This window comes from Cygnus atratus, chromosome 7 (assembly GCF_013377495.2).
Source record: "Cygnus atratus isolate AKBS03 ecotype Queensland, Australia chromosome 7, CAtr_DNAZoo_HiC_assembly, whole genome shotgun sequence".
Taxonomy (NCBI): Eukaryota; Metazoa; Chordata; class Aves; order Anseriformes; family Anatidae; genus Cygnus; species Cygnus atratus.
In genome coordinates this window covers 37,772,537-37,791,340 of record NC_066368.1, presented here as the reverse complement: position 1 = coordinate 37,791,340, position 18,804 = coordinate 37,772,537, and the positions used below count along the sequence as shown (strand labels likewise).

Sequence of the window (18,804 nt, the reverse complement as noted above, 5' to 3'; positions counted from 1 at the left end):
CTTTCTCGCAGTGTCTGCATGTCTGCTTGGTGCCGGAGCCGTGTACCTGCAGCTGGATTTGTTTTTGCTGTCCCTCAGTGAAATAGCGGCCCACTGCGGAGTGCAGGTGCGTTAGAGACAGGGAGGATTTACATCAGCTTGAAGTAAGACAGCCTCAGCAGCGAGAGCAGCTTTGGGCTCAGCAGGTTCGCGTTACGTTTCGCTGCCCCTACCCCCTTCTGAAGAGCAGAGCTCGCCCCTTGCAGGGCCGGGTGGCGGGGGCCGGGATTTCCCCTCAGGGCCCCGCCGGGCCCCTCGCGCCCCTGGCGGCCGCTCCCCGCGCTGCTCCCGGCGGAAGGCCGGCCCCGGGCGGGGCCGCGGCGGCCGTTTCCTGGCGGAGGGGCGGCCCGGCCGTGCCCAGGCAGGCGGTGATGGGGAGCTGCGGGGCGCGGCGAGGGTCCGCCTGCCTCTGGCTGGCGCTGGCGCTGGCGCTGGCGTGGGGCGGCCCCCGGGGCCCGTGGGTGCTGGCGGCGGAGGGGGAGGCGGGCGCTGAGAGGCCGTGCGGGGCCGAGGGGTGGCCGCAGGCCACCGGCCCCACGGGCCCGGCCTTCGTGGCCGCGGCGTCGTACCGCGGCCCGGGCAACAACGACACGCGGGGCAACAAGGCGCTGCCCATCGTGCTGTGGTGGAGCGGCAGCCTCTTCCCGCACTTCCCCGGGGAGACTGAGCGCATCGACTGCCCGCGGGGCTCCTGCTTGGCCACCCGCAGCCGCCGGGTGGCGCGGCACCGCCGCACCAAGGCGCTCATCTTCTACGGCACCGACTTCAGGGCCTACGAGGCGCCGCTGCCCCGCCTGCCCCACCAGACGTGGGCCCTCTTCCACGAGGAGTCCCCCATGAACAACTACCTCCTCTCGCACTCGCCCGGTATCCAGCTCTTCAACTACACGGCCACCTTCCGCAGGGAGTCCGACTACCCGCTCACGCTGCAGTGGCTGCCCAGCGTCGGCTACCTGCAGGGCCCGCCGGTGGCCCTGGCTGAGAAGGACACGTGGCGGCGGCGGGGCTACGGGCCGGTGCTGTACATGCAGTCCCACTGCGACGTGCCCTCGGACAGGGACCGCTATGTGCGGGAGCTCATGAAGTACATCCAGGTGGGTGCCGTGTGTGGGGAGGCTGTGGCGCCTGGCTGCCCTCCTCCACCTTCAGGTTCTAGTTTTAAGGGGGTTTGTTTGTCCTCGTTTCTAGCCGAGATGCAACTCGTAACGGAAAGCATGCCGACTGCAAGCTGGACAGAAAAACTAGTTGTATTCCTTCCAAAAGCATGGTCTAGACTGCACCGCATGGCAGTAGGTAGGCCTGATGGTAGTTGTTAGTCACGGAGTTGGCCAGACTTGGCGTCAGTCGCAAGTTGTACTAAGCCTGAATAAGATCGGTCTTGTTAGAAGTTCCTGAGAGCCCAGGAGCTTGAAGTTAGCGTAAAGGAAGGCTGTCCGTTTACAAGCCTTGCTCCCATTTAACAATATCAGCACGTAATGAAAAGTTTGCTGTGTTTTGAGAGTCTGCTCCTCATCTGCATTGGTAGAACCATGTTATTTCTATGGTGATTTGTACTGCTGTGGCACAGCTGATGGAGAGTAGCTTCATGTACTGAAATAATGAAGTAGCTTCATGAACTGAAATAATGCAGTTTCTTTTGAGTAGAAAAACAATCTAATGCTTTTTTCTTAAAAATTCTGAAGGACAATAGGTAAAGGAAAAAGCATCTGGTTTTACTCCTTATCTGAAACGTCCTTTTCCTAGCTATTTCTGCTGTTTCCAATGGTAGTGATTCATTTTTTACCATTGTTGGCTCAGAAATTAAGAAAAGACAAAAACATTTTTAAAACGTAACTGTATTGTCAAACTATAAAGCAGACTCCAGATCAAGCATCCTGTATTTCATTTTAAGACACTATTCTTCTAGCTCCCTGCATCAAATTTTTTCAGTCTAACAAATCGAAAATATTTTTGCCAGCTTTCTGGGATTTGAGGGAGCTGTGTGAATTCACTGTTTGGAAAAGTCCTGGCTCTCTGCTAAGTAGAAAAATGACTTTTAAATTTAATATGGAGCAAGCTGGATGTCTTTTCTTATCACTCAGTTTTTGATCTATCCTCTAAGTACAGTTTTTCTCTAAAATCTCTTTTCTCTGCATTTCCCCCTGCCTTATCTGTAGTGTAGTTTGTGCTACTTTTGGAGCTCAGCATTCATTTTCTTCTACAGCTGTTAAAGGACAACTATGACTCTAGAGTACTCAAAATGGAAAGAAGTTGGAGTGAAAGTGTGGCTAAACTAAGTAGCTAGGAACTGATCAAAATTAGGAATTTTATAAGGACTACAATCTCTAGGCAAAAAATCCCTTTGTAAAGATGACTTGTTATTTTAGGTTGACTCTTATGGGAAGTGCCTGCATAACCGTGAGCTTCCCAGTGAGCGACTGAAAGACACTTCTACAGCCACTACAGAAGATTCCGAATTCATGGCTTTTATTGCCAGGTACAAGTTTCACCTGGCCTTGGAGAATGCCATATGTAATGACTACATGACAGAAAAGCTGTGGCGTCCAATGCATTTGGGAGCTGTCCCAATATATCGAGGCTCCCCGGCTGTACGGGACTGGATGCCAAACAACCTCTCCATCATTCTTATAGATGACTTTGAAAGCCCTCAAGAGCTGGCTAAGTATCTTCATTTCCTGGATGAGAATGGAGAGGAATACATGAAGTATCTAGAGTATAAAAACCCTGGAGGAATCAAAAACCAGTTCTTGTTAGAGACGTTGGAGAGGCGGGAGTGGGGTGTGAATGACATGACTTTGCCCAACTACCTGAACGGCTTCGAGTGTTTCATCTGTGACAGGGAGAACGCCCGGATTAAAGAGGAACAGGAACACAAAAAGTATCGTGGGAAAGTTCCAGCTCCTAGACCTCATGTAGCCCATTTCCAGCACATGGGATGCCCTATGCCAACCCCTGGGTTTGGAAGTGTTGAAGACCTCTCTGGAGGAGACAGGTAATGTACCAGTACTAAGCTTTTTGAAGAAAAAAGCTTTAAATAATAGCAGCTGTAATTTTCAATGATGCTTGGCACTTGAAGGATCTCTTAATACATCTCCAGTTACAATTCATATTATGCCTTGTGGGCGGTATGGTTGTTCTTCTAATGTTGTGTGACACTGAAGTTTAAAAAGAGGCTTGAACAGTAATGTTGGTTAGTGGCTTAATAATGAACGTGAGAGACCCTTAATAATATGTTCAAATGCTCTGTGACCTTGGGCAATTTGGTTATCCTTTGTCTGCCTTTGCCTTTCCTTTTCTTTTTCTTTTTTCATTTGTTTGGAGGTTGAGTGTTTTCCAGTACAGTGCACTTGATTTTCATAGTTCATATTACTAGCATAACACGTCTAGATCCCCCAGGTTTGTCATTTTTCTCCACTTTAACTGCAATGATTTCTGGCTTTTTAGACTATTATCCAAACGTATGCAAGTCACTTTCTCTGAGCCATCATAAAGCTAAACCCTCAGCTGTAGCTTTCTTGCGGTATGTTCAATAGCTACTGATCTGTCACCAAAGACTTCAATATTCTGATGTTAGTGCCACTGTAGTATTAATGACTTTTTGAAAATACTGGAAAGATCTGATGCGCTGTCCTGAAAGAAGTTGTTAATATATTCTATCATAGCTTATATCAGTTGAGAACTTTGTTAATAATTTCCTAGACTAAGGTATTGAACCACTTAAGAGCGTTAAAATGTTAGAGAGATGATGGAAGTGTAGACTCCATAATTTCTGTAACCTAGAAATGAATTCTACGCGGATATGAAGCTCTAAAAAAGTTTTTGTTAGGTTATCCATCCACAAAATTCTGAAGAATTTTGTAATTGAAAGAAAGGGCAGGGAACTGCTGCTTCATATGTTTGGATGCTTTCAAAAATGGCCAGCTGAAATGAAAAAAAGGAAAATAAGCCTGAGGTAATTCAGGTGGTATTTTTTTTTTTTTTTTAGGAAATTCCTACTTCACAAAACACGTGATGTCTTTCAATAAAAAGCATTTTTCACAATAGAAATAATTATCATATTGAATAATTGATAAGTTATACTTGTAAGTAAAAAGGGCCTGAAAATTCTATGATTATATGATGAAAGCCTTTGTAATCTGTTGTTTTCTGTTGGCTGATTTATTTATTGGAGCTTTTATATAGTAATACTTTTTCTCAGTCTTGATAGCAAAATATGCTTTTCTCTTATAATGTTCTATACAGTGTCCTGCCCTATAAAAGGGAGTATTCTCTACTTTTTCATAACTTTTCTTTTACTTGAGCAGCAGATGGCAGTAGAGAAATACCTTAGAAGACATAGCTTGGGTGTCTATGTGACTTACAAATTAAGATACTCCATCGTTCTGTGTAGGTGTTATCAGCAAGGAGTTCTGTACAGTTGGTCCATAACTGAAGCTACAGCTGCATGCCATGGAGGTTTCCATGTCTCACTGAAACATAGTATGTTATTTTCCCACTGTTTGTAGACATAAGGTGTCTCCAAAAAAGTAAATGTTTATGTACCTTCAGGAAGTACAATTAAGAGGATCTCCAGCAACGTATGGTGGTTTCTGTCGGATAACCATCTGAGATTTCACCATTTTAATCTCCAAAATGGAACATGATCACTAAAAATTTTAAATGGCATGACCGAAATACAAAATTGCCACCAAAACATTAGCTAAACATGTTCACTTTTTGTCAGAGTTTGACAATAATATTATCAAGCAACAGCTTGATAAATTCCAACAAATGTCTACTTAGCTAGTCAGTTGTTTATTTTGTTACTTTACCAGACTTTCTTGTGGAAAAATGTTGCAGGCCTCATGGGGGTATAAGTGACAATATTTGCAATATATAAAGTCTGACTATAAGCATACAGTGTGACTTTGGGTTCTGGAGGCTTCTGGAACAGAAAATAACAGAGGCAATTAAAGTCTATATATTTTTAGAACTAGTACCTAATTACAATATGGTTACCCTGCACATCTGCACGTGCTTTAACTCGTATTTACAGATGTAATACGTTTCTAGTGTTGACAAGTATTCTGAATTAACAGAATCTCTCTCTTGAGTGTATGTAGGCAGAGTAAATTATGATCTTCACCTTGCTGTCCTTAGCTCTGAGTGTAGAGATGTGCTCCCTAGATCCCTATGCTTTCAGCCTCATTTGTGTTTGGACTTCTGGGCTTCACACCAAAAGAAATGTAAAAAAAGTTGTGGAATAACCATTTGTATGTGGTAGGATACAGATTGGTAACTATAATCTGTTGAATTCTTGGCTGCTTTGTACAAAAAAAAACAGTGAGTTCTGGTGCTCCTTGTGATTGGAACATCTGTTTAATAGGAACTGGAATCTGCAATTATTCTTGGACTGGATAATGGTTTCTCGTCACCTTTGTGAAGAGAAATGTTTTGTTTGTTTCAGTGTTATGGATTAATTTTCCAAAGGTGGAGAATTTGCAAAGGTAAATATAAGAACGCTAAGTCACAGCACCTTTCTAGTTACCTAAGCAGTTTTAATCTGCAGTAGCACGTTCTTCTTTTTTCTCCTCTCAAGAAAAGAGAAGCCAGTGTGCCTTTGAAATATTTTGAAACCATCATAGTTTTGCTAGTTCTATTTTATGCTGATGTCACAGTTTATTTAGGATGAGAGAAAAACAGCTTAGAAGGGTATCACCTTTGCCAGTGTAAGGTGTCCCTTGCAATAGAATTTAAAAAACAATCACTATTAAAGATAGATCCTTAGCTCATGGTCATAGTATTTCAGTGGATGTAGTTGATAATTTAAGAATATTTGTGCAGTCCTGTTCATCCTGGTATACCTTTTTTTTTTTTTCCACGCTACAGAATCAGAGTAAAATTTGTTTCTTAAAAAAACAATAACAGCAGTGTAAAAAGAAAAATGTCAAGTGTTCATTTAATGTTTTTGACAAAGTGTTCACTTGGATATGGGAATTTCTTTCCGTGTTGTTGCCATAGAATTCATCTGCAGAACATTTTCTGTTACCTGCTGCCTCTTATCCTTGTGTCTAGGACTTATGCTACTATACTCACTCTCCTAATGTGTGCTTTTATTCAATGCTGTAAAAAACATGTAACTCATATTGGCAACCCTTGAACAAAGGTTAATGAATTTAGTTGTTAAGTAGTGTGATCTCATGGTATGTCCAAGTGATTCATTTTACAAAAGAACCTGTAGGCAGACTTTTTTGTATGCAGAAGTAAGCCTCAGTCTGTGATCCTTCACATTATAATCGATGTTAAAAGCTTTATTTTGAGGTCTTTGTTGGTGTACTCTGCAGAAATGTCCCACTGTAGATGACACTGTTGACTCCCAAAAACTAATTCCCATGGCATACATGTTGTGTGCTGCTTCACAAAGAAAGTACCTATGATGTGCGTTGTGCATTTCGTTTGCTATCCTGGGATAACGGGTGAGATCTGCTTCTGGGCAGTGCAGTCATGCTTGCTTTAATATATGGTGTCTAGAGTGAATGTGGAAGGCACTGTACTTTTTTCTGTGACTGGGGGGAGAAGAAAAAGTTCTGTAGATAAATTAGCAAGTATTGGGCAACTCACATGGGCAGATTAAAAAGAACATGACCTTTGATCCTTCTTGCTGGAATGTGTGATGGTTTGATAGGGCTGGATAGCAGCTGTAATGGAGAAAAGATAATCAGTTAATCATGAGAAGGAAGGTTATTAATTATTAGCTAAATTATTGTTATACCTTGATGTAATACAAATGAGAGTAGTAGTCCACCAGATCATGAATGGGACAGGAATTGTGACATTGTCTGTGCTATGAAAAGTTTAAAAATATGTGTATTGATAAAGAAAGCATGTACTTGGCCACGTGGTCTGGAGATAAAGAACAGAGTCAGCTGAGGGACATGGAGATTTTTCTCTCTGTCATGCATTACCTGAACTTGTTGTGACTGGCTGTAATTCTGTAGTTGTTAAATGGTTTGTCTGAAAGGATTGATTCCTAGTCTAACTGCTGCAATATGCGTACTGACCATGGAAAGCTACTCTTAAAATCATATGAGGACTCTTTAAGTTTTTATTTTAATAGAAGGTTTTATTCTCAATAATTAATAATTTAGTTTCTTCGGCTAACTCTACAGTCACATGCTGATATTTCTAAAATACTCTGAAGCTAATATTAACTTTGTTTTCCATAGTGAATTCTCTTGGCAAGCTCCTTTAAATGAGTTGGAGTGAAATGGCACAGAAACAACATACTTTGTCATGAGCTTCCCTGGACCTATTTTCCTCCTAGGTGAAAGAGGGAAAAAAAAAAAAAAGTTTTACTGCTATTACAGCTGCAGACCCATTTGTTTTTTTAATGGTTTATGGTGATGTCTCTTTTTTTGTTTCAGTTGGAAAGAGATGTGGCTGCAGGATTATTGGCAAAGCCTGGATCAGGGTGAGGCCCTCACTGCTATGATTCATCGCAATGAGTCGCATCAGGGAAGATTTTGGGATTATATGCATGAGATTTTTCTCAAGAGGACCAGGCAACACTGACCCACCTTTGTAAGAGCTTGATCTGAAAATTACATTGAAAGTTGAGACTGAGAATTCTTACTTCGCTCCAAATGTTTGCCTTGAAGTAGGAGAAAAGCCTCCTGCAGACACTATTTTTCTGGTGCATGAAGTGAGTAGTTCGCTGTAGTCATCGGATTTCATCTCTGGAGATGTTAGCAACTGCTTTTATTTGAATTTCAGCTTGGTGGTGTGAAGGTGCTCTTGATGTACAGGTGTCAACATAAGAGGCAAAAGAAGAATTTACTCTCATTTGTGTTTGGTATAGTTTGTGGCTTCTGTGACTATGGAGGAACATGTTTTCAGACTCTGCTCAAATACCCTAACTTATTTCAGGGACTTTTTTATATCCAAAATACTCATATTTTTTTAATAAATATTTCACCACTTACTCTCCTCAGTAAAGGTGTACTATTACCTGCTATTAACAAATACCTTTTCTATTGAAGGAATTATGAAAGACTGATGTCCTTGGAGAGCAGCTGTGCCTCATGAAATTGCAGCAATAGTCTTTTCTCTCCAAGTAAATGTGCCTCAAATGTTCCTACTTTTTCAGGGTAACTGGATACCTACAGGCAGGTCACTTTCTCTCTGATAATTTCGCTAATTTTCCTATTTTGCTAACTTTCCAGGTGACACAAATGGGATGAGAGACTAAATTAATTATTTAACTCACAACTTTCAACCAAGTATTTGAAAGGTATTGTGCAGAACCACAGTAGAATTAGTATGCTTTGATTCTTTTAAGTTTCCATAAAATCTGAAATCCCAGCTATAATCTTGACTTCTTGTTCTCTCCTTAATGCCAGCAATTCGGGGGCCTTTGATTCGTTCTTTTTCGGTATCTGCAGCTTTCTGCAAAGACAAAAACATCTTAATGATAGTGCCTTTCCAGTAGTCTCTACAGTCTGGATACAAACCATGCAGTCTTCCTGTGCTAAGGTGGATGATCAGAATCAAGAGCAGTGAGATTGTTTTTGTATCTATACTTAATCTTAAAACATTATGATCCTGGCCTATGACTGGAATTCCTAAAAGTAAGTGATGACACGTAAATCTTCTTTGCTGCATAGCCTGTATCTCTTACAAAAATAAATAAAATCCCCTGTTCCCTGGCATGCTGGTACCTTTCTGAAAAAAATTGATTTTGCATTGAAGTGAGACTAGTTGCCTTAGTGTGAGGGGTTTCAAATCACAGGTCACACTGCAGTGATGTTTCTAATGATACAATAGTATTTTTTTCCCATTTCTCCTTCCTCCTCAGAAGTAACTACTGACTAAATAGCCAGAGTTTATCCATGCCTATGTTAGAATTTTGGTAACGAAAAGTGTAGAATCCATGGTGTTATTTTATTTTGTAAGGTAGTTCATGCATTGCTAGGGCAAGCCTGAAGCCTATTAGTAAAAGTAGAGAACCAGGCTGCATCCACATTCTGTCCCTAATTAAGTCATTATCTGCTGCTTATCTGTGTATGGATCACTTAATCTCATTTTTTTCTCAAATTCATAATATTCTAGGTATAGATACAATACTAGCATAGGTAATGACATACATCCCAGTGTGTGCTTCTCAGGTGATACCACAATGTTGCATTGTTAAAATGTGGGCACTGGGACAGAGCAGACCTACAACTATTGCTGCATTCATGTGGATGTGGAAAATGCATGACTTTTGTATAAAATGTGCACCTGACTTTTTTGTATAGAATAAGGAGAAATTTGCTTTTTTTTTTTTAAATCTCCCTTCTATAATAGTAAGAAATGTCTCTTCAGCCAAAATGCCTTCACCAGTTTATATTCCTTTTTCCAGGTATTCAGGGTATAGGAATACTTAAGTGAATATATCTGAATTAATTTTTAAAGTAGATTACTCAAATCAGATTAAGATTATAGATAGGTGTATTCAGGATTAAAGTGGTCACAGGGCTTGAGAAGTAAATTAAGATAGAACAAGTTAAGGCTGCTTTAGTTCTGAACAGGAATTTCTACTGAACAGCTTAATGAGATCTAAATAAATTGTTTGAATTTGTCTTGAGTTACTTCAGATTCTCTTTGTTTCACATATCTGTATAGAAAATCATTCAGGTCCCTTTGACTGTCTTTTTAATTAGCTATATCTCAAAACCCTTTCTTATCCAAGTTTTGTTGAGATAGGCAGGAGGAGAAATTCTGATCTTGCTTTTTGTAATAAACATAAAAATAACATCCAGGTACTAGCACATTCTGCTTTTTGCTATTTTATCCAATAATTTAAGCAGATTTTCTGGAAGTGGGGGATGAACAACCAAGTCCAGTTTGTTCTTAAATTTTTTTTTTCTGCTGTTACCAGAATTAGACATAATGAATTTAATGTGTTGTCCTTGCAGGACTAGCAGGAGTAGGTATCAATAGCAACCATCTGTGTATCATAGCACTTGTTTAGTTCTTGATTAACGAGGTCCTATACCCTCACTTCACCTTTCTTCACAGCAAAATGAGCATATTATTATCAACTAACAATAGAATTGAAGATACGGTGTGCAAACTTAAGAGTAGCTAGCAACCTGGATAAAAATCAGAGGCTCTTTGAGACTCTTATTCATGAATTAGTTCAAAACCTTCACCACCAGTATTCCTTCACCACTGTTTATTATCTGTATTCAGTGTATTGTATCCCCCAGTCCAACAAGCTTGTTTCTTTGTTCTACAGTCTTTTTTCCACTGTATGTATATACTACAGAAGGCTGTTGCTTTGAGCTTTGTGACTGTTGCCAAACATGAGTATTTCTAATTGCAACATTCCTTCCTAATGCTGTTATAAAAGTAACACAGATATGAAACTAACTTTGTCACAAATGTTTATTTATATTTTGTCTAAAGCTTTCAAAATGCCACTTATAACTTGTTAGTCAGTCACAAGCCAACTTCAACAGCTTTCTCTTCTGAGTTCTTAATCACCATCTTCATAGATTTAACTGTTTTTGCAGTCTCACAATTGGTGAACTTCCCAGAAGGTAATGAATATCAGGTACCAATCTACAGCAGTGACATTCACCCAAACTGTGTTTCTCTTGTACCTGCAGAGTTTTTACTGAAATAATAGATCGTACTACCTGTATCTTCGCCTATATGTCACAATTAATGTTTGTGATTTATGAAGTGTTTTTTTGTGTATGCTAGTGTACTAAATGCATTTTACTTGTTTTAAGTGGTGGACAAGTATTAAGGTTAAAATGCTTCTTCCAGTTTGTAGTATGAATAACTTCTGTACCTGCCAGGGAAACCCTTCTGTGGCAGGAGAAGCGCTAATCTTCCCAGCTGGCTAAAGAGTTGTGGTTGCAGTTCTTTTCCGGGGTGCTGACTGACCTTCACAACCTTTGCTTCTCTGGACATCAAGGACTACAAAATGTTGAATAATGGTAGTTCTTCCCACCAGGACTCTGCTTTCATCTCTCTCTTTTTTTTTTTTGGAGGAAGCAGAAGGAGAAGCTGGGTTTCATAGCCTTGAAGGGCATATGCATTTTGTTACTGTCCACTTTGCTTGTAGCTTACACCAGTACTGTAATAAGAATATACACTACCTTACAAATACTCCCTTATAAGTGCAATATTTGTAACTGTTTTATAACCTTAGATTCTAATTTTGATATAATTTCTTCTGTTTTTTTTTCTTCTTTCTATCTTGTCAAAGCATTCTTTCTGAGAATGCATGTCTTTAAGACTGAATTCTATCAGGAATAAAGAATTTGAGATTGATTTACATAATCATTCATTTGAAAGGATTGCTCTGTAACATTCAGAGACTACTGCCAGCGTTAGCTGAAGTGAATTCAGTTTATGATCCTAATCGTCTTTCTACTAATGCAAATACCTGGATTCGGTAAAGGAGGAAGGTCACTGCAGCAACTATTAATATTTTGGAGAAAGGTATTATGCAAGTTCTTGACTGCTATTTGTGGATTTCTCGTTTCACTGCTTTAAATCCAAACCAGCTTGATAGTGGCTGCATGTTATCACTCATATTGTGACTACTGGGAGGATTATATGATATTCAGACTGAGTGGTGTATACAACCCCCTATGTTAATCCTGTTCTTACTGTGCAGGTGCCCGTATTTATGAAAACACAACTGAGACTAATCAGGAATTTTAGCAAAGGTATCAAATACTAAGGTGACAAAGAGATTACCCTTGTAAACCCATTGGCAAGCCTCTACCAACCAGGGTGAGTCACTTCACTGCTTATCATGCATTTTGCATGTTTACTATGTGACTAGAGGGAGGATTTCAAAACCGTCAAGACAGCTTGATTCGCTAGCATTAATGTTCTAAAAATAGCTGTCTTCTCATAACTGCTTACATGAAACAGTAGTAGATTCTGTTGATGCTGTGTCTCAAAATTGACTTGAAAAAATACGATAAGTTTATGGCATCTTGAGATTTGAGGGAGGAGAAATAAATGTCCAACTGAAGGTTAAAAATTCAGCAATCCATTTCAGAAACAAAAAAAAAACACTTATTTCTGTCACTGTAGTAATTTTCAAACTGAACCGATCTATGGGTCATTTTTGATGGTAAGTAGAATGAAACAATTTAAGAGCCAAGCAACAATGGAAGTATATGTTTGGGGAGAAAAAGGAATGAAATGTTTTTCCTGGAAATGGTCTCCAAAGTGTAGCTGCTTGGAGAATCAGAGCAAAAATTCTCCTGTCGTACCTTGACAGAGGGTAGTTTTAACTGGCTTGTGAAACAGTAGATGGTGGAAGAACAAATAACTCCTCAAGGGCTAGGAACAGTACAAATTGCATTGGAACACTGCCATCGGGGACATAACTGTTTAAACAGGCTTTGCTGTGTTAGACAAGCAGCCATCTGTCCCTCATACCATCCTTGCATACCCATTCTTCACCCATTGTCCCAAGAGTGCCACTTTCTTAATGATTAGCTGTCTTCAGTTTGGTTGGATTTAATTAAGGTTGTTGATGGGTCTCCAGGCACCTTCTGAGAAATTGTATTTCAGAAACGTCTGAAACATGTATATCAGAAACATACAGGGTGGCCACTTCCTTCATTCTGCTCAGAGACCTCTACTGACAAGTTGGAATTAATCAGAGACAAAATCCTTTTAGTGATATGACCAGCTGAGCCAAAGCCTATGTCAAGCTTTAACAAAGTGCAATTCTCTTTTGATTCAGTGTCTCAGAGCTGGCAGTGAGAGATACATGGCCCTGCAAAAGGATTAGGAAGGGTGGAGAGGAATGGAACTGCAGGAGTTGTTCCAGAACCCTGACATGACTGGCATCTTAATTTCTATTGTTATATACGCTCTTTCCTGCAGAAAAGACCAATCTAATACTGAAGTGGCTCAACTAGAGATGGCTTGGGGGATCTTGGAATGGATCAAAGCAGACCATGACACTTAAAGACATCTCTGAGCAAATAAGGAGACATCAGGTAACTTATAGTAGCACAGACTGGAATAAAATAGGTCTGGGAGTCAGGGATTAGGGATAGCAGCTCAGATCTAATCAGGTGAGCAAAATAGTTCAGGGAGGCTGATCTGATTGAGATAGCTCAGGATAAGGTAGGCTAGCATTGGAGTGTGGGGAGAGTGACATGAGGAAAGAAATTGCCTCTGTCATTGTGCTAATGAATGCATTAAGTGCTAGTACCATCCAAACACAATAGCTCAGCAGACAGGAGTAAGTCTGAACTGACTGGAATCTTAGCAAACTGGTTAATCTTACTGCTAGTTAAAGTGGGGCACCTCTTAGTGGGGCTAGTTAAAAGTCAAGGCACCTCCAATTAAATTGAGATGCCCTAGGGCAGCTCACATTGAGGTTAAGGAGAGAGGTCAGGGTGAGACAACTGAGAATAAATCGTGATAGTTAAGGGTTTTATGAGGTTGTATGGGAAAGGTAAACTTGGGTGAATACGTTGGAATTTACCTGAAGAAAGATGGATCCAAACGGTTCAGAAAGACGTGGTTATGAACTCTCTTCATTTTTCCCAATAAACAGGATTTTTTAGACCCTAATTGTTTTTTGGAAAAGCCCTGGAGGTTTTGGATAGTTACTCAAGAAGAAGAAGGAATCTGTGGTGTAATTTTTCATCTCTTAAAGAAGTATTTAAGACAGCAATCTGGAATATATTTTAGGACAGCATTGTTAGCATGCATTTATTGCAGCATCATAACTGCCCCTTATTCTAGTTGTGTTGTAGGTTTTCTTTTCAAATCTAGTGCTAATAGTTTTGTCTCTGGGTCATTTTGTTTTTGACACTGAATTCAGCTGGATCACAGCCTAGGATTCACCTTTTAATGATACTCGTTCAAGTAAAGAAGCTGCAAACAAAGTTAGAATTTCACATGTTCTTCATAGGTGTATGCTCAGGACGCACAGTGAAACTTCTGTGGGGTTCACTGTTCAGTTTGTTGAGGGAACTGTTTTTCTGACTTTTCCTGAAAAGTCAGGACTTCAGCCTCATCCATTTGTGACTCTGTGATAACAGTTGTGAAAAATACAGGCTATAGGGAGACTTGGCTATTGGGTATCAAATCTCTTTTGTGGTTCCACATTCTCCCTTTGAAACCAACGTTTATGCCACACTTCAGACGCATGGGGTGTGCAGACAATTGCATACATTTTTTGGCATCTTGGGAATTTCTTAGGCTGATGCTCCAATCCCAGGCTGAATGCCAAAAAAGAAGAAAAAAGGTTTATAATGCAGAGTAACTGACAGGAAGCTATTAAAATTCTCCTTGTGTAGCTTGCCTTTCTCTTTCCCAGCTTCCCCCCCCCCATTTTTCTTGAAATTGTTTAAAAGAGAGATCAGCTTTTGAAGGTGAATGTACCTGAAGGTGCTGCCACCATTAGCTAATGTAATTTGGAAAAAGGGAGGTTGATTTACAGTGAATGCAGCTCAACTTCTCTTATGTCCTAACATTTGCTGCTTCTCTTTTGTTCTTGTGCAAGCCTTGTTAGTAATTACAGCAGTCAAATGCAGCAGAGAAAAGTGTTTATCAGGGGGTGTAAATAGAAGAGGCAAAATATGAACAGCTCAACCTCACAAGAATGGGAATGTTGAACACTGAAGTGACATCTCTATGTTGAGCTGAAAGACTTATAACATTTAGAGTTTCAGGATGCAAGCCCTCTATTTTGAGGGTGTCAGCTTGTTTTTCTTCTCCACTGGTAGCCAGGCTAGAAATATAGCTAATTTCCCGTCCCATCAGGAAAAAAAAATGGAAGCAGAGAAATATAAATATCCTTTACCAAAATGCTCCAGAACTTCCAGTCAGAATGTTTGAATTTGGATCTGAAGAAATGCCACTTTGGTTCTGAAGAGGACAAAACAAAATCACTTTTGTTTACTTGGAAATGTGTTCTCATATTTTAAAAATTGGACTCTAAGAAAATACTATTTTAAAAATAACACAAAAAATAATTATAGTCACACATACCAGAATATATTAAGTCTGCAGATGCAGCAAATTTTAGTAATGGTGCTGAAAATATTCTGGTATAGGTCTGGTTGTATTTAACTCAAAGTAACAAAAGTCCAATGTCTTAACTTCCTTGTCTAGGCAGAGGCAAGGGGAATGCTTTAAATTTTATGTCAATAGCTAGGAGGTTGAATGTTTTCCTTTTATCCAAACCAATATCCTATGGAAAAAAAAAAAAAACAAAACCCACCTCCCAAGTTTCTTTGGTTTGACATTCTGTATATGGTCAGAGAAACCCAAAATGATACAATCATTCCTGTGGAAGAAAACTGTTTCCTCTGATGTTCTACAGCATAGAAGGGCTGTGATACAGTGGTAAAATGGTGCAGTTCAGTGACTACTGTATGATGAGAACTGAGTATTTTAGGTCCCCAGTGTCTGCTCCTCACCTCTCTATTTCTGCCTCGCCCCTCATGCTGTGCAGATCTCGGTACCCTAGTTCTTGAAATGTGGCCGTGCTCCCTGTTACAGTGTCTGTCTTTTCAGCTGCGGGCACAGGGCTCTAGAATCAGCCAGTGGCGTTGGCAACTTCAGGGATTTAAATGCAACATTAAGAAACTTTTGGGAATATCTGGATTCTCTCCGTTACCGAGTACGGGGCTGTGAGAACAGCGATGCCATTTCGGAAGGAGCGGTGTCAGTATGCTCTTGGGAGTCACAGTAGGGGCACCAGTAGATAAGGCAGGGGCGCTGCAGCTTTTAAGAGGTAGGGGAGAGAAATGTGGGGCTGAGAGTGTGAGGTGATGCTGAATTTCAGGCACTATGAAAGTTGCCACGCAATTGCAAAAGACTTCCTTAAGGTGCGTTTGGATTATTTGAAACGATGGCGATTTTGTCCACTCGGGTTAAAGTGTGCATGCCCCTTCGACCAGTGGGTTTGCATAGAAAAGGTTTAGAGGTGTGAACTGGGGGAGCTGTTAGCGTGTAGCACAGAAGCTGCGAAGAGGTAATGAATTTTATACGGACTTTGGGAAGCAGACTGAGGGCAGAAAAGCGAGGTCACACCACAAGCGGCTTCACTCGCCCTGCCTCAGGGCACCGTGAGGGGCCCGGCTTGCGCCGCCCGCCCGCCTGCGCGCCGCCTCACGTGGGCGGCCGCTCGCACACAAGATGGCGGCGCCCGCGTACCCGGCCTGGGTGGGCCGCTGGCTCACCGGGCAGTGGCGGCAGAAGAAGCGGCCCCCGATCGTCCGCCCCACCCGGTCGCTGGTGCTGGCCGACAAGGTGGCGAACCGCAGGGAGACGGCAGGGGGTGAGTTCCCGGCGGGGCCGGTAAACGCGGTGTTCCCGAGCCTCGTCCCTGGTAGCTGGCCCTGCTGCCTCGCCCCGGAAAGGGTCGTCGTGGTGTCAGGGCGTGCTCTAATCCCTTCTCGGGAGCGCCGTGTGCTCTGAGGAACGTTTCTGTAAAGTTTCTAAATGTTGCAGCTGGAAAGCTGTGGTGTAACAGCGTTTTCTGAACGTTCAGGAAATACAGAGATAAAACGCAAAACAAAACATCTGTGGTAGCTGTTCAGCAGCCCCTTGGGAAGTCGGACAAAAGACCAGAAGCATTCCAACAGGCAAGGGGGTCCGGTTTGTGCCATGGAATTAGTGCACGAGGAGTTTTTAAAAGAGTAATTTCCCATACTCCAACCCCCAGTCTGTATTTTACAATATTCCATGTGCAAGTCCTGCATATAAAGCACTTTGAATTATTAACGTACATGCTGTATCAAAATGTAACAACCAGGTGGCTCTGATTGTGCTAATCCTTGTGCTAGGAGCTTCTTCTCTAATTGAAGCAATGATGAGATACTGCTGTTTACTTCACTGTTGTTTTTTCTCATCTTCCTCTACCTCATTTTAAACTCCTCTTTGGAGATTTATGTACTGTGGAGGATGTTAGAATGAAATCCTGGATACCTAAGCTTTCATTGTTCTGTTTTTCCCTTCTAGAGGCAACGTGCATTACAGAGATGTCAGTAATGATGGCCTGCTGGAAGCAGAATGACTTCAATGATATAGCTTGCGCCAAGGAGATCCAGATGTTTTATGACTGTGTGGCAAGGGCAGAAGTAATTAAAGCCAATTTTGTCTTCTTTAAGGCTAGTGGTAGGAAAGGAAGAGAGGCCCTCAGTCATATTTGTGTGCCAATAAGTGTTCCATGAACAATTCGATTTGACCTAAAGCCGTCTGAACTGTAGGAGAGATGCAGGATGATGTACATCAGGTACACAGCCCTTCCTTTTTGAATTTGAAATTTCCTTAAAGGAGCATAGGAGGGCACCAGATGTTTTGTATGGTATAACTAGGGATAAAACAGTAGTCACAACCAGTCCTTTTTGTGTTGTCAAATTCTTGGAGTTCAGATGCTGTTGGCCAGCTCTCTTAATTTCTCTTAATATGTTCCAGTTTTTAACCTCTAAAATTTCAGCACTGTTGAAGCAAAGTCTAAATGTTGATACAGGTACAAAACTTGTCCTTAAACTGATTTCAAGTTTTTATGTTTTTAGTAATAGTATCATAATTTAATAAGTAGCTTTTTATTGCTGCAGTTTGACATCATAAATGAAAAATTGTCCTCCAATTATTTGGTAGATTACAATAAAAACAGATTGAAAAACGGAAAGTAAAAGGTAAAACATTTGTATTGCTATTATAAGCTTATAATATTGTTGATTAAGAATATGGAAAGATATCTTCACAAAGTGTCAGTTATTCATTAATTTCACAATTTAAAGAAGACTAGTTTTTAAAAGCCTTGTGATTATTTAGCCAAGTGCTATTATGAGTTTTCCTTAAAGAAATAGTGTTCTTCTGAAATAAACATTCCCATACAATTATTAGTAGTGTTTGAGGGTGAGGGTTAAGGTGGCAAATAAACAGATAATATTCTGAGCTTTCTTTTCCTGTTTCAGAAGGAGCGCAGGGAGAAAGAGGATGAGGAGACACTGTCGCCCCAGAGAAACTTAACTTCAAGCAAAGTGAACAAGCTCCTGAGGAGGTTTCCTAATATTACACGTTATGTATAACGTGCTTTGTTAAAGGGACCGCAGACAAGCAATTAAAGTTGGGGTCTTCAGAAAATAAGTGAAAAATACAGTTCTGTGAGTGTTTGATGCCAAGTGCTATGTCAGCACTGCTGTGTCGATCTCGACAGCATCTTTGTTTCCAGGCTGGAAGAACAGCCTTCTTGACCATTGGCTGAGTTTGTTGGAATGAAGTTCTTGGGTCTTGCAGTCTTAAGGATTTGTGCAGTGAGTTGTCCAACCAGCAGCAGTGTGGAGGCAGGTGCTCACTGTGAAATAAAATCTTCTAGGAATGTGTGTAAACATATTTTCTCAGTTAAGGGGTGATCTCTCTTTGTATATACATTTTTTGCCTAACTTAGGAGCTGCTATCAGTAAGTGTTCAGGCCCAGAGATTTGGCCAACTTAAAATGGATAGTAACACCGTGATTCATATTCATACTTGTATTTATACACAATTTGGTTCTTCTTGAAATTTTTTGAATTCCTGCTGATGTACAAGAAGGCTGCAGAATGAGAAAGAAATCTTCACCAAAATACCTTGCTAATACACAATACATTGGTAAGGATGAAATATAGCTTTAATATAGAAGCTTGTGATTTAGACCCTATGATTTGCAGGTACAGTGTCATGTACATTGATTATGTTGTCTGTACTGTAATAAAATAATAAAAGACTGTTGGTTGTTGTGGGTCTACAGCAAAA

General features: G+C 40.8%; 1 protein-coding gene across 6 annotated transcripts; it reads left to right on the top strand.

Moving 5' to 3' along the window:
• The first annotated feature begins 362 nt into the window (after positions 1-362).
• Positions 363-18,804, top strand: FUT11 (fucosyltransferase 11). 6 transcript variants are annotated; one of them, XM_050712080.1, is made up of 9 exons: positions 363-1,133; positions 2,406-3,031; positions 7,443-7,599; positions 8,241-8,645; positions 11,279-11,514; positions 11,693-11,811; positions 12,925-13,040; positions 17,026-17,144; positions 17,988-18,804. In XM_050712080.1, the coding sequence occupies exons 1-3, from the start codon at positions 411-413 to the stop codon at positions 7,588-7,590; spliced, it is 1,497 nt and encodes a 498-aa protein (XP_050568037.1). In that variant the 5' UTR covers positions 363-410; the 3' UTR covers positions 7,591-7,599; positions 8,241-8,645; positions 11,279-11,514; positions 11,693-11,811; positions 12,925-13,040; positions 17,026-17,144; positions 17,988-18,804. The 6 variants fall into 6 exon arrangements, with proteins under 6 accessions (XP_050568037.1, XP_050568038.1, XP_050568035.1 ...); XM_050712081.1 differs by lacking the exon at positions 8,241-8,645; XM_050712078.1 differs by having other exon boundaries at positions 7,443-8,308.